Source organism: Pelobates fuscus, chromosome 7 (assembly GCF_036172605.1).
Source record: "Pelobates fuscus isolate aPelFus1 chromosome 7, aPelFus1.pri, whole genome shotgun sequence".
NCBI lineage: Eukaryota > Metazoa > Chordata > Amphibia > Anura > Pelobatidae > Pelobates > Pelobates fuscus.
Genome location: NC_086323.1, coordinates 111,001,897 through 111,025,174, shown reverse-complemented (window position 1 = coordinate 111,025,174; position 23,278 = coordinate 111,001,897). Strand labels below are relative to the sequence as shown.

General features: G+C 37.1%; 1 protein-coding gene across 1 annotated transcript in view; it reads right to left on the bottom strand.

The window, feature by feature from the left end:
• The window catches only part of CACNA1I (calcium voltage-gated channel subunit alpha1 I), a 286,325-nt gene that overhangs the window by 32,082 nt on the left and 230,965 nt on the right, over nt 1–23,278 (bottom strand). Inside the window, exons 16-25 of the mRNA XM_063426399.1 lie at nt 22,675–22,775; nt 20,973–21,096; nt 15,542–15,610; nt 15,267–15,451; nt 14,361–14,487; nt 12,378–12,503; nt 12,198–12,287; nt 10,849–11,041; nt 7,927–8,078; nt 5,936–6,045 (exon numbers count right to left, since the gene is read on the bottom strand). Of these exons, the coding sequence (XP_063282469.1) occupies nt 5,936–6,045; nt 7,927–8,078; nt 10,849–11,041; nt 12,198–12,287; nt 12,378–12,503; nt 14,361–14,487; nt 15,267–15,451; nt 15,542–15,610; nt 20,973–21,096; nt 22,675–22,775 (1,277 nt within the window). The remainder of the gene's footprint in view (nt 1–5,935; nt 6,046–7,926; nt 8,079–10,848; nt 11,042–12,197; nt 12,288–12,377; nt 12,504–14,360; nt 14,488–15,266; nt 15,452–15,541; nt 15,611–20,972; nt 21,097–22,674; nt 22,776–23,278) is intronic.

Genomic DNA, 23,278 nt, shown 5'->3' with positions numbered 1-23,278 from the left:
CAAGCAAAATGAGTGGGGGATCAATAGTTTTGATTCAAACCAACTAAAACAAATCTGAAAGAACGTCTCTGTTAAGAAGTACTGCAGAACAGAAGCAAACGCAGGGGCAGAGTACATTAGAGACACCATTGATTAATTGGAAAATCTTTATCAAAGCATGCTAATATGCATTACCTAGCTCCCGTTTACAAGAAGGGAATATTTTAGTCACACATTCACATTGACAGCAGGCTTTTAAAGTGATAAAATATCGAGGGGTCTATCCATCAAAGGTTTTTTTTTATTCTTACTCCCTATATTCCGTGAGACTAATTCATCGAAGCATGTAATATTTTTCCGTTCTGATTTCTTTCATGTGAAATAAATGAGAGATTCTGATGAATGCATTTCTAAAGCAACAGAATGAGATAGACGTGAGATAGATATTTATATTACTTTGCAACACTTGATAAATATAGATCGGAGACTTAGACCAACAGCAGACATATTTTTGTAGCATTTTGATTCTTGGATGAGAAGTCAGTGAGATATATTTATCAAAGTGTTGCATGATAAAAACCATATGTCAATTAAATTACATACATGTAATGTATCAGCCTTTTATGCTGGGCGATGCTGAGGTGCAATATAAATATATTAACCAAACCCCCCCTCCCCCCTTGTTTCTTTAAATTATAGGTATGAAAATGCATATGTAATTTCCCGCTATATAGCTGATGCCCATTTTTAAAATTTAACTTTAACTTTCATTTACACCCTCTCAATCTCTTCTCTCTACCTCCCTTCCTCCTTCTTTCCCTACCGAACATAATTCCCCAATTTTATTAGATTATTTAGAATATTATTTACTCACATCTAAAACCTCCTCCTTTTTTATTATTAAATATTGTCCAGAGCCCAGCGTTAGACTTATAAAAAATGCTTCCCATATCAAACCCCGATCTTGTTAATTTACCCCCTGTATTTTCCTCATGCTTTATCTGTACAGCCTCCCTCTGCTAGTGTAGTCGTTTAAGATCAAAGTGGCACAGCCCTGCTCTTCAAGCATGAGGGATGTGTGTAGGTCACACACAATCCATAAGGCACATAAACCAAGGCTTATTATTCAAGAGCTTCATCTGCCTCCCAGCACCATATGGAAGCAGAGGACAAAAGAGACTCATCTCAATATTGATACCAATTACCACCCCATGATTGTATATTGCAGGGGAAGCTTGACATCTTGGGGTTGTCACTCATCCACCACTGGGTAATACCATCTGATATCATTAATATATAATCAGAAGAATAAAAACTCATAACAGTCAGTCAGGCCATGGCGTTGGCAGCATACCAGGGAGTCTCCGCTAAATGCTGCTGGCCATAATGAAAAATATAAATAGAAATCTATGGAACTGTTTGGCTCTATTGCAGGCCACAACCTAGAACACAAGCTCCTTCATCCTTAACACTTTGCAGTGCTATGTCGGAATATATCCCACAAATATTTTCCCTCTTGCGGTCCAATGCCGGATTTTACCTGGAGAGAACTGCCAGTCCTCCGTGCCACGTGCCACAAATGTGCACAATGTGCATAGGCTGGAAGGTCCAAGCAGAGAGGATCAGCGGTACTCTCCAGGAAAGACTCGACATTGGACCGCAAGAGGGAAAATATTTTGTCAGATATATAACGACATAGGACAGCAAGGTTAATTCTATTTTGTCCACTTGTTTCATCTAAAACAATCATCTAATCCTAATCCAGGATATTGGCATGTTATCCTGTTTCCTTTACAGCATTGTGTCTAACTTGTCTCCCGTGCATGGTAAGCTCACCAGGAGGCCCCTTTCTAATTTTTGAAACAATGAGTTTCAGCTCAGTGGTTAGTGCTCTACTTGCAGTTCCTTAGGATTTTAAATGTAATTCCTAGCAGGGCCTATATAGTCTTTCATGCATCCAAGGTTGATAAAATTCATACCATTCAGTGCTGAAATAAAACAATTTTCACACCAGGAAACACTTGAAAAAGCAACAACTATGTTTATCCTTTCTGGTAAAATTCTTTGATTTTATTAACCATAATCATGTGATTTAATTAAAATACAGAGATACATTTGCAGCACAATTGTCTTTAAAGGTATTTAGTAGCCAAAGGCCAGCTTTCTCGGTGACCAATTTGGCTTATAAAGTATTTTAATTAGCTGAATAATCATCTTAAAGGTAAGGTTCGAATGTGCAATTTCTTGCCGCAAAGAAATTCTCTATGCTGTAAGAGGCTCAGCATGAGAGTCTGCTATTCATGAACTCTTACACATTGGAAACTGAAATCATTAAATAAGCCTGGGGCACTTCATGCAGCTGTATTCTGCGCACAAACACCTAAGCTAATTACACTGTTCACCGGAATTGGGGCATCATTATAGAAGACTGCAAAGTAATCTCTTCTGCTACCCTATGTACACCTTGCTGATCAGGGGCACAGATGATTCCTAGTTAATTACTGCACTATCTATACAGTCCAGGAATGCACTTAACAATCCTAAGACACAGTTATCGACCCAAAGCCTTCACACAACATAATGACAGTAAATTCCAAATCAAGAGATTATTAATTAAACAAAAATAAATGTTCATCTGATGGATGCAAAAATTAAATCGGAGAAAATTCTTGTCAAGGATCTTCCAGCATTAGCAAGTGCTATGACATTATTACAGAAAAACTGATGATAACCTGAGAATATGCAGTGTGGTTTATTGGAATTTTAAAGAAATTTTTCCTATTCTAATTCTTTTATCCCTCGAGCATTTGGAAATGATTTACATCTCTAAACAGTTTGTGTTAAAAGTAGATCTGAAAGAACAAACAGTTTTATTTGATGTCAAACATTGGTGTCACCTGGACTCTTTATGGTTAAATCAAACTCATACCCAGGGCCAGTGCAGAGATCTTGCAATCCCCAGCATAGTCTTACCAGAGTAACCAAACATTTTGAAAATATATGGTATTGTCCTTAACTCTAGCCCTGAGAAGGTCCATCGAACAAAGATCCATTCCTCAGCTGGTGCCTTCCATGCAGACAAGTTCACTGCTTTATGCAGGATATCATTTAAAACATCCAAGCACTATAACTTTGATACCCTGCTGTATAAGTTATGGTGCCAAGAGTCCTTACTCACTGACTCATTTTTCAAACTTTTTTAGAAACTGTTTGAAAACTTACCTGGATTCCACGAAGTGCCTGCACCTCCGGCCCCTGCTTTCAGATTCTATTTGCAGGAGAATCTGGTTAGCTCCACTGAGATGAGCTGGGCAGCTGTCATAGGCTGAGAACATCAGCTGAGGACTACCAGTCAATAAGCATAGTCCTGTATTGGACCTGCTTAGCTCTCATTTAAGAGAAGACCGGATGTGATGTGAGTGTCAAGAGGATCCAGGAAAGCTGTTAAGCTACAAAATAGATTGACAAATTATTCTGGGAGTGAGCGTGGCCACTCCTGGCTGTATTGATTAGGATGCTTAGAGCATGGCTTGCAGGTGTTTTTTATACTTTCCAAAACTGTGTAGCCTTATACATTAGACATCCTCCTTCTACAATATGTAGCCATCTTCATGGACTTCTTACAACATTCAAATTGCTCCTTATCTGGGTGATTTTATACACGACAGTGTTTTATAGCAATTACCATATCAACTATACTTACCCTTAGTTAACTCGTTTCCTACGCTATTACTGGTTGTGTGTTGTTATTTGTGTATTATACAGGCTTTTACAGAGGAAGCCTGAAATGAAAGTGTAGGTGATCAATTGAAAACAATTTTCATGACTCAGTACTAGCTTTTCTTAAAAAGAGAGAATACCTGATTGGTGTGAACACCTTGTCAAAGATCTGTTGAAAGCTAAATCTTCATGTGGATAAACAAATTGTAAGCACCACGACCATTACAGCTTATTGTTGATTGTTTTGGGTGCTGTTGACTCTGTGACTCTGCCAGCATCCAAACCCACCACTAGCCTGCTGCTCAAGTAATGTATGATATTCAATTCTGCATTAGCCATAAGAATCCATCCATTTTTTTTACAGAAATTATAGGGGGACAGCTGTTGTGGTGACTTAGTTTTGCTTTCAGATTTAAGCGTTTCACAAAATGTATATTTAGTTTTTAATTATCTACAAATATTACAAAGAATTAAAAGACAAATATGGATCTGCTTTAAATGGCTTTGTAATTAGCTTATTCAATTACACTCAAATATTTGTCACAATGCCTTCTCTTGCACTGCCTACCCCGAATATGCTCCGATCCAGTTACTTCAAACCTTACATCCACACGCATTCAGTTTCAAATCATGCCCAAGTGACTGATCACAGGTTTTCATGACATAGAATGCACACACCTCAAAAACAGAAGCTGAATAGCAATAAATAGACGAAATAGAAAACAAAATGTTGTAAACCTTGAAGCACATTTCATGTTGTAAATTGCAGCAAGAAAAACTGCAGTAAGAAAAAGTCATAAATATCGAAACGGAAACATAAATGCAATGACAAGGCTTGGTAAACGTACATGGAAACAAATGAAATAACAGAGCTTGGGTGTAGATTTTCACAGCGCTTAGAATGTAGTATTGTCATGGCGGTTTATTTCTTATGAAGAGCATTTTTAATGGAACAAAGATTTGTTAATTTAAAGTGTATTATAGTAACACAAGAAAAATAATAATAACCACTAAATTAGAGGGACTAAGCTTCCTTTATTTATCAACCTGAAAAACTCATAATTGATTTATAAAATATATTCGCATCTTCGTGGATCTCATTGACAGGCTGACTGTTTGTTCAGTAAAGTGAAAATTTCCAGGAATTCAAAGTGAATTTCAATATTTATAGTGAAATTAGAAAAATTCTCCAAATCAATACTGTTTCCAGTTTTACTATTTTGAAATGTTGACTAAATTTGAAATTTGCTTTAAATTCCCAGCAATTATCCTTTTACTGAATAACCTGTTAGCCTGGAGCTCTAGCCCTGTCAAATGGGTTCCTAGTAGCAATTAGGGGTAGATCTTGAAAGCCTACGCAATGTGATTCCTAATAAACTCCCTCTAAAGCCATTTAAGTACAACCCTTAGTAGCCATTGGGTAGGTTCAAGGATATGTGATTACCTTCCGGTCTAATACTTTGTGAGGAAATCAGAGCACAGGCCAGGAATCCTAATGCATGTGTCCTGACTCTCTCATTATAATCAAAGTTTTGGTAAGGAACAACACTCACCAATCAAGACAGGAAATCAACACTAAGGTGCCACACAGACCAGGACGACTACCACTCCCTCATTAATTATAGACAAAAAATATATATATATATCCGGGCACACATAGGCTCTATTCCAAATTGCAGACTTTACTGAAGATGAAAAGGCAAGTCGAGCTTGAGAAAGGCTCATATACCTGTTAAATTGTTGCCTGTTCAACTAAAGTCTGGGATTTGGGATAGAGCTTATGTGTGCCCAGATATTTTTCCTTTGGTCTCTCCTTATAATCGCAAGAGAGTGATTATAATGTTCTGCACCAGTCGGAGCCAAAGATCATTCGACCACCATTCGACAATATAATAAATACAATTTAAAGAGCACTTTTCATGAAAGAGCCTGGTCAGTATCCTTGGACACTCGTCCACATGCCGGTTTGCCCAAATGCACCAGCTCTGGGTAGCTGTACATGGATTTATTCCTGGTTCTCCTTGACCAACTGCCAACATATCACTAGATGCCACTCAAAGTACTTTAGCTAAAACAGATGGATGCTATTCTGAATTAAACATATTCAGGTACAAAACTAGGTTTTAATCCAGTGTTACCATATTTTCTGTTTTCTGTATCTTTTCTGTAATAGTCTCCTTTGTAGGAACACATCGTTTTATACAACATTATCCAGAACATGTATTACAATTCTTACCTGTCCTTAAAGAATCGTCTAAATCCAAAGGCCACTAGCTTCAGTATAGCTTCTAGTACAAAGACTGTCGTAAACATGTAGTTACAGTACTTCAGGGCCACTTCAAGAGACTACAAAAAAGGATACATTAGGAACTAATACACAAACACCCACTTACAAACACTAAAAGCATTTTATCTGATGCCCTACATAGTGATTTGCTGTCATTTGGTTTTGGGTGAAATGTGCTAGCTTAAGAAATATTACATTCTCTGCTTATATTGAAGCTATATTTAATACAGATATGTGTCCCTCTACAAGATACAATATGTATCCTGTCTTCTTAGCAAATGGGAGCAAACCAGAGTAACTTTTCAGATATATTGATAATTTTTGGTTTACTGAGATTTTTTTCTTTTTTTGCTTGCTTCATATGCATTAGGGCCTCTTGTATTAATCATAAACTGCTTTCTCTGTTTTACTTAAACAACAAACAAAGTCAAAGAAATGTAAAAATGACTATACGTGCATTTAAAAAATCCTTACTGTCATAAAAGAAGGAAACTGAATATTAGTTGGGCAACAATATTTAGCCATTAGTAGCCAAGCATATGCATACATTCGTTTGAACTCTTAAATTACCAGTATTTTACGGGCTACTTTTAACCAGCAGTCATACACGTGGCTATATGGTCTTGATTTTATTATTAATATGCTAACTGGAGCCCTACTTTATGACATGGAAAGCATTAAAACATGAACTATATTATGATGATATACACATAAATTAGTTGAAAAATAACTATTCTTGTAATAAGACTGTGGAATAGTCTGTAAGCTCATTTGAATATGGCTCTCACATATGCACCTAAACCATTCTTCTCAATATGTGGCCAGTGATAGGACGAAAGCATCAGTTGAAGCTATCGGCCTACCATTGGTGTCCATGGGAACTTCCTCATTAGTAGAGGAGAAGGAAGTAAAGCAGCCGAGCAGACTGGGTTACAATTTAGGGGCTAACTATTTGCAGACGCTTTAACCTTATAAGGTTCGATGGCGCCTAGGACCCCCAGACTCCATAATGACTTATTTGAGTCACCAGGCTGGAGATAACCAGCAACTTATTTTAGCTTTCTTCTTCATGCTGTATGGGCTGATCATATCTGAGACATGTGTAACAGCTTTCAGCAGTAGTTCCAAATGAATGAAATAACACAAATTTAAAAATGTGCAAGTTAATAAAAGCCACAGCTTGGATTGAATGACCTTATCAAACAGATTATTTTCATAGATAAAAATAGATGCAATTGCACATGTACATATTATGAGATAACTCATAGAAAGCTTTCAAAGAGACTGTAAAAGAGAGTGGTTACTTGAATGGAAGCACATCCCCTACGATTCCATCAATCTGAGAATGGGCTTGTGCAAAGATTGTTCCTTTATGTTCAGTAGCACCTTAACGAATATGATCATATGACATCTGAAAGCATATCTATCCCATCTTAAAGTATTTTGGCTTTTTTGTTATCCATTGTAAAATAACTAACAATGGTGATTAACTTTTGGCACTCCATCTGAAGATGGCTCAAGTGGCTGATAAATGGAATTCATCAGGTGTTTTGAAGATAAAACCAGTGCTGACTATTTTAAACCCAGTGGTCCCCAAAAAAAATGACAAGGGGAGCAAAGCCATAATGTGTGTAGGCAGTGTCACTATTAGGCCTTGTTTAAAACAAACAAGAGGCAAATTCTCGGGTGGTCACGGCACGTGCATCCTTTTGACTCATGCTGAGAATGCCCATGAAAAGAATTAAAGCAGGGGTGCTCAAAAAGGTAGATCCCCAGACGTTAGAGAACTACAAATGCCTTTTTGGAATGCCTTTAGAATGGCAAAGCATTGTGGAAGATGTAGTTTTAAAACATCTGGGGATCTACCTTTTGGGCTCCCCTGTATTAAAGAGATAAACATTATTGGCATATGGGTTAAGGAACACTATCATTTCACTTACCCTTGGTTGGCTGTAATGCTCCAAGGACATTGTGACAACATTAAGGCAAATGATGATGGTAATGAATATATCTAAGTAGTGGCTAGTACAGACAGAATGAATCAGAAGACGTGCAGGGCAGTAAGTGGCATAATACGGTAAACGCTGAGCTTCTGTAGAAAGAAGAAGAGAGAGACATTATAGAGAAATAATATATGGAAAAGAAAGGGGCATGTGACAGGGAAAAAAGATAGATGAGGCTAAATTGAAATATAAAACAGAAAGAAAATACAATTATATTTATATATTCACAACGTAAGAGTGTGGCTGGCAGAGAGAGACAGAGAATAATATTAATCACAGGCAGGGAGAAAGAATACAATCAACACAACGAAGAGACAAAGACATGCAAACTAGAATATACAGAGTCACACTATTCCATATACTGTTACCCCCTTTACTATTGGTGACATCAGACACCCAGAAGACCATTCAATACCTTCTAGTCTATGGAATAGAATATACCAAAGGATGGAGGAGCTAAAATGGTGATAACTAAGAAACAATGATAAACACTAGAGTAGGATAGCCATATAGAATATATATAGAAAACCAAATAAAGACAAGGATTAGTTAACTCTTAACTGCCAGTGAGACCTGCATCACATTGCAGAATAATGCTTGGCAGATCCCTCTGGAAGGGAAATGGTTACAGGTAGAGAGGGCTGGAATAATACAACAGTATCTTATGCAAATGAATGCATCATTTTGCATACAATTACATATAAATCCACATTCTTCTTCCCCTGTATTTCTCAATGCTTCTCAAACTGAGGTCTGTGGACCTATATGGGGACGTAGGTCCTGATAGCTGTAAGTATGTGTGAGAGGGAGGGCTGCAAGAACTTCTTGCTTAGCAGTAATTTATATGTGAATAAGCTGGGAACCACACTCAGACATTCCTTTAGAATGTAAGCTTGTTTGAGCAGGGCCCTCAACACCCTCTGTTCTTGTATGTCCAGCAAATACTTGTCTGTTAGTCCACCTACTGTACAGCACTGCTGATTTTGTTAGAGCTTTATTAATAATAATAATAATAATGTAGAATGATAAGGTATAAAGGTATAAAGATAACGTTTCAGCCATGCAATGTCTTTGTCAAAAGCGACATCACAGGGTCGAAAGATTATCTTTCCACCTCACTTCTATTAAAGTCTGTGACATCACACATCTGGCATGCCCAGATCGCTTTCTTTTCTTTGCAGAAACAATTTATAGAGGTATTTTTTTGTAGTAGGATATTGCTTTACATTGTATTTTCAAGTCTGCTATAAGCACAAAGCAGTTAGATTGTCCTTGAGTACTGACACGGTGTGGAAGTGGTCCACAGACCTCAATGGTTTGAGAATCATTGTTCTATCTTTCTTCTCTCCCCCTTTTTTTGTCTGTTTTTCATGATGCTGTTTGTGACAGGTTAGTCTCAGTTGATGACCACTTCATCTCAATGCATTTGATTTACGGGGTTATCATGCTTTTCAATACACAATACAGTGTATATAGAGGATGACGATAAATGAAGTAAGACAATGACACTCAGTGGGTCTATGAATCAAACCAGCCTAGATTGAGGCACGCACTGACAATTTGTTGGCCTCCAACAGCTTACTGCATTCTCAGAAGCAAAGTACTGTCTGGCAGATTGGTTGTTAGGTGTAAAAATTGTTGTGTTTTTTTTCTAATACTTTTCTTATTTATGCCTACTAAATCCCTTATTTGTGATAACATTTTCCTTATCGCTCTTTTTTCATCATTTTATATTCCTGTTATGTTTTCATCCTTTTTTAAATATACAAATTTGTTATTTCCAATGTATTAAAAAAAAAACAGGTGCAAAAGTGCTTTTCAATCATTTTTTTTTCTCCACTGTCAGGGTAGCGAGTTTTCCAAGACAAGTAAAGAGCTTTCACATTCTTTCTTTTTTGTTTACTGTATAAAAAAAAATTTAAATTATTTTTTCCCCCTATTTTTGTGAATGATTTAATGGTAAAATCATCAGTAAAATATCGGCAAGCTATGCAAAAGAGAAATAAAAAGTGACAGAAAACAAGAAAATAGGTTATTTTGGTGCCCTATAGAAAAGGTGGGACAAAGGGTACTGATGTATAAAGTTTGCGTAATGGTTTTTACATAAGAAAATAGTGCATGCGCACAAAACCATCATGAACATGATTGTAAACACAACACGTTTTCTACATATCCCCTCTATTTCTTCCTCTGTGCACTTGGCTATTTGAGCCTGTGTTCTTTATGTGTGTGTACTACTGCAATTTGATTAGATGCCATTTTCATTTTTGTGGCTCTGCAGTTAAGCCTTCCATATCTAATCAAAACTGCAATAAAATCAAGCACCAATTGCTTAATCAAGGACAAAGGAATCAAGCACAAGACCATTTTATCACAAATGATTCTCATTGCAAATATTACTGGCCTAAGCATCTCAGGAAGTTACTCTTAATCAGGTACCAATGATTCAAAAATAGGGATAATTTTAAAAGGACATGATCTGTGCAACAATTTTAGAACTATCTAATCAAATCCGCAGAGAATAATAATAATAAAAAAGCCACATGGCTGTTTATAGAATAACAATGAATTAGAGACCGTACAAATAACTATGTGTTAGAGCAAAAGTGGCATTGGCCCTTATTTTAAACCTCTGACTTCTCTTTGATACACAGACCCATCTGGGATGTATTTGTTTAAAGAAAAGGAAAAATAAAAACCCTCATTTTTACCGGCTATAAGTGAACCAGATTTGTAAACTGAAATTTGAATGTGCATGATAGAGTATGGATACTAATAGTGGCGCTGAAGGTAGGAGGAAGAAGATAGGAAGAAGTTATAGTGCCTACGAACCAACCAAACACTTAGGCTTTTTCTTACTCCTTCGTTTTTTCTCCAACCGCCTGAGACGTTTCTCCTCTCGTCTCCGGGCTTCCTCGGCCTCCTGGTGCTGTCGGCACTTGTGGAAATTTTCTACTACTACACCCACAAACATGTTTAGTACAAAGAAACTGACAATGAGAAGGAAAGAGATGAAGTAGAGCAGCATCCAAGGGTTGTGATTGGTAACAGGCTGGAAAACAAAGAAACAAAATGGGGTAGCCCGGTCAACACATGCAAAAAAAATATCATACATCTGGTAACCAACATCATCTGGGTTGTTTATTATCAAATTATACATCTTCATCGTTTGTCCATCTATGCACTTTATAGCAAGTTGTCCACCAAATTGGTGGATTGACCCAGAAACTCTCAACACCATATCCACTACAGCTCCGGCACTACAGCCGCGTCCAGTTGTCAAACCATTTTGGGAGCATGCCCCCTCTCCAGCTGCACTAAAAAGTGATTAACAATTCTGTGCAAATTTTCATGTGGTCAGCTAACGCTCTTAATTAATGAATGACAAATGGAATGGCTCCCATCTTTGGCAACTCCGCAGAAACTGGAAGGGCCTTACCAAAGGGTGTAAGAGCCTAGAGGTCTGACGGGGCCCACCAGAGGGCAACGGTTTGCCCAGATACTGAACAATCAAATCAGGGTACGCCTGACATCATAACCACTGCAGCAGGCCGAGTTTCTATGCTTGGAATAAGCCTTTAAGTATGATTTGTTGTTTGCAAACTAAAAGCTGTTAAAGATTGCTAACTAAATACCCAGCAATCAGTGGTGCTGCTTCGTAAGTTGAAAAAACAAACAATCATAGATGTTTTGTATGTTCCCTTAACAATTTAGGGAATCATTGAGCAAATACATAGGAAATATCATGAGGGATAGTTACAAAAGTGTGAATTGTCAAGAGTTCAAAATGGATTTCAAATTGTAGGCCACAATAAGCAAACCGAAAAAAAGCAAATTTTTTTTTACTTTGTCTATTTTGGCATAAAACGTAAAATTTATGTTGTGTTCACTTTAAATTCCAAACAATAACTATTTTTTCAATTTATCAGAACCTTTCAAATGTATGTCCCTTTTCACATCATTGCACTGAGATTTAACAGAGTAGGATGTATTTACTAAACATTGCATTGTGTAAAACTGGTATTATAACATTTTAGGCAGAAATTAAGTTTAGTTTCTTTCCAAATGTTATTTTCACCTAAGATTCTCAGGAATGTTGCCAATTTTGTTTAATTCCCAGGTTAAACCTGCCAATATAATGGTTTCATTTAAAAAAAAAAATGGAATTTGATGATGGGAAACATGACAAGAGAAGTAAAAATATCTACCTGTTGGTCAACAGCCACAGCATCCAGTCCATTATACATTATATTAACCCAACCGTCTTTGGACGCCAAAACAAAAAGTGACATCAGTGCCTAAAAAAGAAAATGCCACAGTAACCAACAGGCTCTGCTGATGGCCCAGTTCTCTTCAGATAAAATGTGTGATAGCTAGTTGGCAATTACCTGTCCCAAGTTGTCAAAGTTGTACTTATGGTGCACCCATTTATAATTGGCTGCTTCACAGTCTGACCTATTGGTGACATTTCGAACATCTACTCCAAGGCAGTAGAAAAACTTCCCCTTAAAGAGCTGCAGTAAAGAAAACACAATAACATGGAACAGTAACAACAAACCATACATTTATGCAAGCAATACATACAGTATATTATATCACCCAACTCCAGCGCCCCCTGAACCAAGATAACTGTGGGTGGGAGGCAAAAGGGCGGACCAGTGATGCAATTGCATCACTAGCTCTGTCCCCAAATCGGTGGATTGACCCAGAAATCGGACGAATCCATCTCAGTAATGGCAGATCAGACTGGTGTGAACGCATGCCAAGCTGCCTGTCTATCAATCAGGCCGGCCCACTAAGGGCATCATTTCAGTAAACACTGCCTATCCTAGTGCCCTAAATATTCCGTCCTGTCCTGCCAAAATAGGGATGATAGGGAGGCATGGGATATCATGTGTTTCCACCTTTTTTCCACGGACACCGATACTTTTTTTACTGGCCAGCAGCTGTTCTCTAAATACCTTTCTCTACTATTAAGTAACAACTGCAAAATTTCCCAAGTAGCGACATGGAGTTATTGGATGCTTCTACAAAAGAGCGAGTCACTAAGTAGCAGCTAACAGCTCCAAGAGTGAAACCCCTACTTAGTGACTGGTTTCCAAACCTATCGCTATTTAACACCAACCTCTGGCCTGTTGGAAAGACGTTACGTGCCTATAAGCCTATACGGCATTACAGTGAAACCCTAAAAAAAACATATCAGAGCATATTAAACCATACCAAAGAACAACGAGATAAAGGAAAAAGTCAGACACATAATGTAAATAATGAATTATTCTTTAAATTATTCTAAATAAATATAGGATCAATTCCCAAAGGAAAAAAATGGACTCAAAAAGTTGCCTAGATATGTATGTAGCATAATATCACAGTGTAATACTTTCTAAATTTGAATGTGTGGTCTTGTGCTTTACCAGTAAAGAAGAAGAACACACGACTGTGACTGGTCAAAGAATAGGTTGGAAACGTGACAGTAATTAGCAGCCTCTACAAAGTACTGGCCTTATTAACAGTGACAGCTTACAGCAGCTTTTTACTGACAGGATTGGAAATGAGCCCTTAGTATTGGAACGGTGGTAAAACATGAATTTTGTGCATTTTAATACATGACACAAAGGTAATTTACGAATCATGGCAAATCTACATATGTGTGCTTTGCCATTATCTTTTTCATATCTCTCTGCTTACACAGAGTAACCTTCACATCCGTTGTGAAATATGCATTTTTACACCTCATCCCCCATGTTTCTTATTTATTCCTACGGAAGAAATGTTCTTGGGCCAAAACAAAAAAAATTGACCAATTAGTTAAGTTGTTGTAGAATAAAACAGAATACAAAGCAAGTGAGTTTTGAGATCCAGCTTCACTGTGTAGATTCTCACAAACATTCCTACATTGACCAGTGTGCCCATAACCCTAGACTCACATCTATTAGTCATTGGCGCCAACTGAGAAGAAAAAATATGTTCAAGGACCCCTGCTAATGTGTAAAGCTGGGATACAGTAGGCAGGTATACATACAGCACATCAATAAGTCAAAAAGAATGTGAAAGGAAACTGCGGAAGGTGATTCTAAAAAGCACAAATAATTAATGACAAAATGCAGAGAATAAATAATGTATTGGACAAAGGGATTAAAGAAGACAGTTGTTCTTTGTAAGAAAATGAAGTTACCGTTTTCATTTAAAAAGTGTTGACATGCTCTTCAGAAGTGAATAATATGCAAGATGCCTCTGAACATTAACAGTAAATGATGACAAATAAAATGTATGTGAACAGGAACAAGAGGAGATGAAGGTGCGTACGAAAACAGTTTGTGATCTAGATACAAGACAAGATAAAATGAGATCCAACACACGAAAATTGATACCTGCACACCAAGGATCCCAAAGATAATGAAGAAGGCACAACAAATAAGAACAATATTTCCAATGGGTTTTAGAGAAGAAATTAGAGTCTCCACCACCAGTTTGAGTCCAGGGGCCCTGCTGATAACCCTAGACGGAGAAACAAAATTGGTCAAGAATGACAACAACTTAGCAACGGACTTGTTTTACTTGAGGCTGGGAAATTGTTTTGTACTTGTAACTAATTAATTGGTTTGTGACTGCATATAATTTTTCAGCAGTTTCTTATATAAATTATAAACTGACCATGCATGATAAATTGAATTGTTCAGTGTGCTTGTACTTTCCTAACACATCAAATAGAGCTAGGCGGTTGAATAAAGTGACAGGATGCTTTCACACAGGGGTGCATGCTGTACATATGTTCATCTTATTATTATTTGTATTTATATAGTGCCAGCATATTCTGTAGCGCTTTACAATATTGGAATATATTATACTGTTATACTTCACACAAAACAAGAAAGTCATCATATTACAGGGGTAGGCAACGTTCAACACTCCAGATGTTGTGAACTACATCTCCCTTGATACGATGCCAGCATTACTATTCTGTAAAAAACATTAAGGAGATGTAGTTCACAACATTTGGAGTGATGCAGGTTGCCTACCCCTGTCCTAAAATATTATTTCATCATTATGGTACAATATTAGTACTAAAAATTCTATCAAGGGATAAATCTGACTGCTATTCTGGGGTCAAAAATTATATTTTTTCCTAGTTTGTTGCAAAAATGGAAGTGATTCAAACTATGGTTTTTTTTGTTTGCCTTTCTTTGGATCAACAGGAAAAAACAAATGGACACATGTCTCTCTCAGCCTTTGTAACTATGTAACTATATGTTCGATCAGAGTGGAGCCTATTTTACCTGAGAGGTCTCAAAGTTCGAAGAAGCCGCAAAACCCGTAGCACTCCCAATATTTTTGCACCTCCAGCTGAAGCCACGGATACCACAATATCAATGAGTGACACAAGCACAAGAAAACCATCTAGAATATTCCAACTGCTGCGGAGATAAGCTTGGTCCCCAAAGTAAAGTCCAAGAGAAACCACCTAATAGCATATAAAAGATAGAAAAAAAAACTATTAATAAAACAGTTGTTCCCTATGCTGTGCTTACCTGATGAACACAGATTGGCCTACCTTCAGTGTCATTTCAGCTACAAAAATAGCAGTAAATATGTAGTTTGATATACTCAGGAAAAGCCTCTCCTGCAAGAAAATGAAAAAGAAAAAAACAAAAAACAAAATAAATAAATAAATACATTTAGAATGATGTACCATAGTGTGGAGCTTTTACAGAAAGTGCTGTGGTTTTAATATGACAGCTTTTAAGCACAAACTGCAGAGGATTTCACTGTAATGAATCGGAAGATCAAAGGTCAAAAATGAGACGTGTGGAGATGTTTGGCATTGGAAATAATCCTGGAAGGTTATTGATGAAACTGTTGCAAAATTAGATGATTTGCAATCAATCAACACTTACACAACATGCACTAATAAATTATAAACGTTATTTTAGTGGAGGTCTACATATAGGCCAGCACTGTTTGTTCACCTCCAGAAGAATGGGGAAAACCCTGCAGATGGTCAAGCTGCCAGGAATTAAAACAGTTAGACTTTTGGTTTCCAGCTGGTGACCTTGTTGTTGGGCTACATTTGTTGTTATTTTCACCAAGGGCAATCGCTAGGTTTCAAAGACAATATATGTTTCTAGGTATTACTTTGCATGTGATGAAGGCACCTGTGTCAATAAAATATTGACAATGCTTTTAGATGGCTCTACGTGTGTTTATACAAAAGGTTTACCACTGTTTTGAAAATGTCACTGAGCACTGCTTTATACGTATCGTTTTGTGTTGCATACTAATTCCATCCTTGAATAGAAAGTGGTTAATGACAACTGTGATAAAGATGTAACTCCCCATTTAAATTCCCAAGGTAACGTAAAGAAAGATGAGAAGAAAAACAGCATCACCACAACGACCTCCTAACAATCCCCATTCCCAGCCCCAACACCACCTAGAAGTGGGAAACCATGACAGACAACCACCGAGACTCCACAATTCCCACAAACACACAGCATGCAACGACCCAATCAACTATGCATCTAATACACGTACACACTGCAAACTACACTCAGACCAAGCCTCTTAGGACAACGATTGCACAAGCACTGTTTAAAATGTATTATTATGCTTCTTAAGTCGGCCTTTGCACAGGCCCTGTTTGTCGTTTATGGATTGTGACATCCAAGAAGGCTTCTGCGCAAGCCAGGTTTCTCATCCACAGATTTAATTACTAAGGTGGCTTTTGCACAAGCCTGGCACCCAAAGGACACGTTATGCCTTCCAAGACGGCTTCTGCGTAAGCCTTGTTGTTTTCATTGTTTATGATACTACCTACTGTCATACCAAAAATAAAGAATTAAAAAAAAAAAAGAAAGATGAGAAGAATCAAAGAAAGAGTTAAGTTACAAAGGCAATGGACTTCTTTTGTCTAAATTGGTTCCAAGGCATATTACAGCTTGAACTTTAAAGGCACTCTCTGTGGACTACAGCAGGGGAGGCCTGAGAGGATATGTTTGCAAAATGACTACAACCAGCATAGTAACTAAGACAACTGATACTATCTGAGATACTATCTTCCCTGAAGAATTATGGAACTGGGTCATACAGTTACTACTGTCCAGGACAGCATACTTCAAGCAATACGTCCATCTCACTTTTGTGACCTCTCCTGGGCAGAAGGAGAGGTCCTGAAAAGGTCACAAAAGTGAGATATTTTATTCTGTGGACAATAGTGACACAGGTAGGTAGCTGACATGTGCTGGATTTTGCCTTCGTAAGAGTGGCTTTACTCACAGTAAGTTTTTGATTGGCTGGGATTACCTTTATGATGATCTTAATGTATATATATATATATATATATATATCCGTAAGAAAAAATCAGCACTCCCAGGATTTACACGAAAAAAAGAAATTTAGTCTTTATTCCAGAGGTCGACGTTTCAGTTCCACTAGGGAACTTTCATCAGGACAGAATACAGATACACATACAAACAGTCTGGTTTAAATAAGAATAGCAATCATGTAAACTCACGGTTCAGATGTGTTAACGATCAATCAACCTATCCGTCGAGCGTCTGGGCGGGTGCAGGATGCTTCCGTGTTTCTAATCGCGCGCTCAGCTTACTTCCTGGTTCCCCGCGTCCTCCATCGCTATGGAGACGTCGGGCGCATGCGCGTTTACTTCCGGATTCATTTCTGCATCAGCCCTTCGCTCGGCGGTAGGATTTAAACAGAATCAGATAAAAAACATCACGGGAAGCTGCTACCTCCATCTAAAGAAAAGCAATATCAATAGAACTAATAATTAATAGTTACAAAATGAAAAATATGTGATAGACTGTTCAGGGTCATACAGTGTGATGAATTCTTACAATGTGAAAGAATCACTTTATCCTTGTTGAAACTCAAGTATTGTGAAATATAATCAGATATTCTCAACAATTAACCTAATCAAAGGAAGGTGATCTACCCCCACTAATAAGGGAGTCACTTTAGAATGTGGTGTGGTGTGTGACACTAGGTTCTTATTATATCCATCTACATGTGTTATACTTTATAATCCAATATAATGCAGTCAATATATTAAACTGTGAAGGGTGTTAATGCATCCTCAAGTGAAGTGCTACTGTGTGCTCTTAAAAAGTGTAAAACAATGTGCAAAACTGACTATTCATTATGTCCTAATATAGCATTGCTGATTACTCCTATGTGTAAGCTAAATCTATACATCATGTGATCTATAAACTATCATGTCCCTGTGGTTTAAATTATGTCGGGAAGACGGAAACCGCTTTGTGTGAAAGAATAAGGGGGCACAGATCTAGTATCAGATTGGCCTATAGGGACAACAAATCTGATAAACCGGTTGCCAGACATTTTTTGGAAAAAAATCATCCATTGTCCTCTTTAAAGTGCATCGCGATCGACCATCTTCCAATCTCAAGACGAGGAGGCAACAGACAGGAACAACTATTACAGAAAGAGACATGGTGGATTCAGAAATTGGGGACTATGGCTCCAAATGGCCTTAACGAGAAACTTTCCTACATCCCCTTCTTGTGATAGATCACTTGCCAGTGAGGCCATTAAAGTGGCACGATATGGAAAGTAACGGGGCACATAAAGAGATAGTGGGGGTCACTAAAACACTGGGGTCATTATATGACATATATGACATAATAAACGTTAAATAACTAGGCTACCGATAAAAGGATAATATTTGTTTTAAACTTAATTTTTTTGGATCATTTCCCAAGAAAATATCTTAATTTTAAATTTCTTTATATGGTTTATATCAAACTCATCTCTTTAGCAATCTGTGGGCTCTGGTTTATATAGGGGAAAGATTGGGATTCTCACCTACTCGTGCTCCCCAAAGAATGGGCAAAGGGCATATAGAGAAGGCAGTTGAGGAGAATCTTTCTATAACAAAGTCTCCCCTTTATATATAAGATTGACATCCCGGATGTATAGATTTAGCTTACACATAGGAGTAATCAGCAATGCTATATTAGGACATAATGAATAGTCAGTTTTGCACATTGTTTTACACTTTTTAAGAGCACACAGTAGCACTTCACTTGAGGATGCATTAACACCCTTCACAGTTTAATATATTGACTGCATTATATTGGATTATAAAGTATAACACATGTAGATGGATATAATAAGAACCTAGTGTCACACACCACACCACATTCTAAAGTGACTCCCTTATTAGTGGGGGTAGATCACCTTCCTTTGATTAGGTTAATTGTTGAGAATATCTGATTATATTTCACAATACTTGAGTTTCAACAAGGATAAAGTGATTCTTTCACATTGTAAGAATTCATCACACTGTATGACCCTGAACAGTCTATCACATATTTTTCGTTTTGTAACTATTAATTATTAGTTCTATTGATATTGCTTTTCTTTAGATGGAGGTAGCAGCTTCCCGTGATGTTTTTTATCTGATTCTGTTTAAATCCTACCGCCGAGCGAAGGGCTGATGCAGAAATGAATCCGGAAGTAAACGCGCATGCGCCCGACGTCTCCATAGCGATGGAGGACGCGGGGAACCAGGAAGTAAGCTGAGCACGCGATTAGAAACACGGAAGCATCCTGCACCCGCCCAGACGCTCGACGGATAGGTTGATTGATCGTTAACACATCTGAACCGTGAGTTTACATGATTGCTATTCTTATTTAAACCAGACTGTTTGTATGTGTATCTGTATTCTGTCCTGATGAAAGTTCCCTAGTGGAACTGAAACGTCGACCTCTGGAATAAAGACTAAATTTCTTTTTTTCGTGTAAATCCTGGGAGTGCTGATTTTTTCTTACGGATATCAATTAGTGCAATCGAGCACCGGGTCTTCAAACAAATGTGAGTTGGAGTGCAAGGTTTTTTCCTTTTTTTTTATATATATATATATATATATATATATACATATATATATATATGTGTGTGTATGTGTGTGTGTGTGTGTTCTTTAAAAACAGTTGTTTTATGACAGAACAACATCAAAGTAACAAGGACACCAGTAATCCTTCCAGGCAAACTCGGGATTACCAAGATAGTGCAAATACATTGAAATGGTCTTGTATATGAGGCACTTCTCATACTCATGTAGATGCATTTTGTTCTTCAAGACAATATTTTATATACTAGCCATTGATGTAAGTGGACTTTAATGAGTTTGCTTGATTGTAGTGCAGCTGAGATCATACACTATTACATTGCATAGACAGAAATCAGAACACAAAGTACAATTAAAAAAAAAATAAGGGGAATATTGCACAGAATATTTATAGCTAGAGAACCCCTAGTTCGATTGTGTTCACATTGTCCAAATGAACCAGGTCCTTGGTTGCAGGGGCAGAAACATTGTGCCATACCAACATGGCATATTTGATATATTCTTATATATGTTTGTCTTAAATGTTTTAATGGAATAAGCATACATTAGATGGTGGTAGGTATTACTGAAATTCAAAACATATTTTTCTGAATTTTTTAATTGTTTGTTTTCTCTTGGCAACAGCTGTACATCTCATTACAGTATTTATTAAAACTGTCTTTGGAGGGATTGATTGGATTAAAAAGCAAAACTGAAAGTAATTAGTTTAGCAATAATGGACACAAACTAGTGCAGTAAAATATTCACAAAATTTACTGTTTTTAGCAGACTGACTTTTTTTCTGCAAATACAACCTGTGGCCTAAACATCCGTTACTTGACTGAAGTATTTACATATGTAGGACAAAAAAATAATAATATGCTACATCGTAGCTACTGTTCAGATTAGTCCCTCGATTGTCACTGGGTCCCTGATAGTACATCATAATGTAATCGTTTTCAGCATCTTTGCCACTGAATGGGTTAAGTACAGTACTCCTTGGCCTCTAGATCTCTGTAGCCTACAGGCTTAATCACATTATATTGGAACAGACAACCACAAGAAGACGAAGAACATAGTATCCAAGCAAGATATTAAAGAGGGAAAGATCTCTCTCACCGTACTCTTGTGCTCGATCTGCGGCCTTTCCAGGGCAATGGTGATGCAGTTGAGGAAGATGAATGCAAGGACCACATAATCAAAGAGCTTATGCGCAATTATTGTCTGGCACATGACGCGGAACCTACATAGAACCAATCGGTCAGCATTTGGAGACAAAAGCGTGATGGACACAATCACATGCAATAAAGACAAGTTGTTATCGACCACTACTCTGTTTCGGTTCTCTCTGTTATCAACTTAGTGACTATTTAAAAATAAATAATAGATAGGGTCTGCATAACACTGATTTGCACCAGTACGTTCTCTTCAAGTAAACACAGTTTGAAGATTTGGAAGTGCTAAGATTCTTTCAAATGTCTGTTTTGTAATGCTCTATTAATTAAACAATGGTGCCAGAATGCTGAAGAACAATATTTTAAAATCCAAATATTCTATACTGCGTAAACTAAGTGATCATGCTCTATCTTTAAGGGATTTCAGTGTCTGCATACACTCGCAATTAAAACAAGCGCTGTCCAGAGTGCACACCACCCACTTCAGTTCCCTAAGCATTAATGTTTCTGCAAAGCATGAATCACAGCTTCCAGTTTCTTGTTGATAAGTAAGTTGCAAAGACCAACACATGAACAAATATTGTATAGACCATAAGAGTCTTAGCACAAAGAAGAACTTTTTTTTTCCTTTGGACAGATTCTTTGGAAGTCTCAAGCATAAAAACAAGCATAACTGTAATCAATGCAGATTGAAAATCCACTTCAAAGACAAATCTCTAAACCGAGAAAGAAAAATAATAAAATAATACAAACAAAATTGATGCATCAACACAATTATGCTCTAAACTGATTTAACTGGTTATGGTCAAGGTTAGAACAAAGTATTAAATGTTTGGGTGCCTTTCAAGGTTCTTTGGAGGAAATAGCTATATACTATTAGAGCTAGAAACTCTATGTTGCTGTCCCTGGTGCTGAAATAAAGGAAGAAGCAGATCACAAGGACTTATGTAACCACTGTCCACTCATCGAGCTGTAGGTAATGTCATGATTTCATAGAAGGTACAAGTCCTGAGAAGGTCCATAATATGAAGGATAGCTATTGCATTCCTGATTTGTTTAGAAAAATGTTACTGAAACAAAGAATATTTTAAAAAGGGCGTACCATGAAAACGACCACAGACTGTAATATATCCAGTACCTTTCATACAATTTAGACTTCTTAATCATAGGCATCATATTGCACAATATACATTAGGCAGAGCACTTTTCTGGGATTTAATGCCGTTTCTCTTTTTAAGTTTTCTTTAAATTATATGAAGTGATATTGGGCCTGCAAGCACTATACTTTGTAATGCAGGCCTACGAGGAGTCAGTATATTCCATGGAAACTCTATCTGCTGGATGTAATAGCAGATAAGATTATAGTGTTTCATACAGGGTAATATTTATAGGGAATGAGATCCATGTATTTCACTTTGGTACATGAACTGCATTAGGGCACATTATTATATTAAAAGGAACAAACAAGCCAAATAAATGATATTAATAAAGACAACATCTCAATGGTCTGTAGAACTGATACGCAATAACATGTAACACTGTAAGTGGATGTATAATAAAATAATCAGTATAGTTAATAACTAGTTATCTCTGAATCACGTCCCTGTGTAATGCACAAAAGGTATTTGACAACACAAGGGTTTTACCTATTGTGAGGAGAGAAAATATATATTGACCAATCTTCACGCAACTCACACCAATCAGGTCTATACGCCTCGATCATTTTTCTGACTCGGAAACACAGGCTCTGCGGGGAACAGGATAATACGTTATGACCCAACACATCTCCCACCTTTGTTGCACTGTCATAATCTATTTACAAGTAACTTGTTTACATTTAATATGAGCTGTCATCTGCTGTCACAGTTCAGCAATGTGTGATTGTCTTGTGGTAATCTTCTTCTACATGTCCCTCTGTTTACCCTGCTGTTTAAATTGGTACACTATCAGAAAATGATTACTTTACTTTCTGCTGTCATCAGGTATTTTTCCACTGAAATACTTGCTGTGATCCAAAACGTAATAATATAATGCTGATAAGGGCCACTTCATTGGCTATACTTAACTCAATAGATATCAGTTTTACTAAATAAATTAATGCAAATTGTATTACATGTATATCATTTTTTTTTTAATCAAACGTCTATACTCACATTACAAATGGCTGCATTAAAAAAAAAAATATATATATTTTCTGGACCTAATCCATGTTCAGCCTATTTTATAAAGTAAAGTGGATTATTTTCAAGA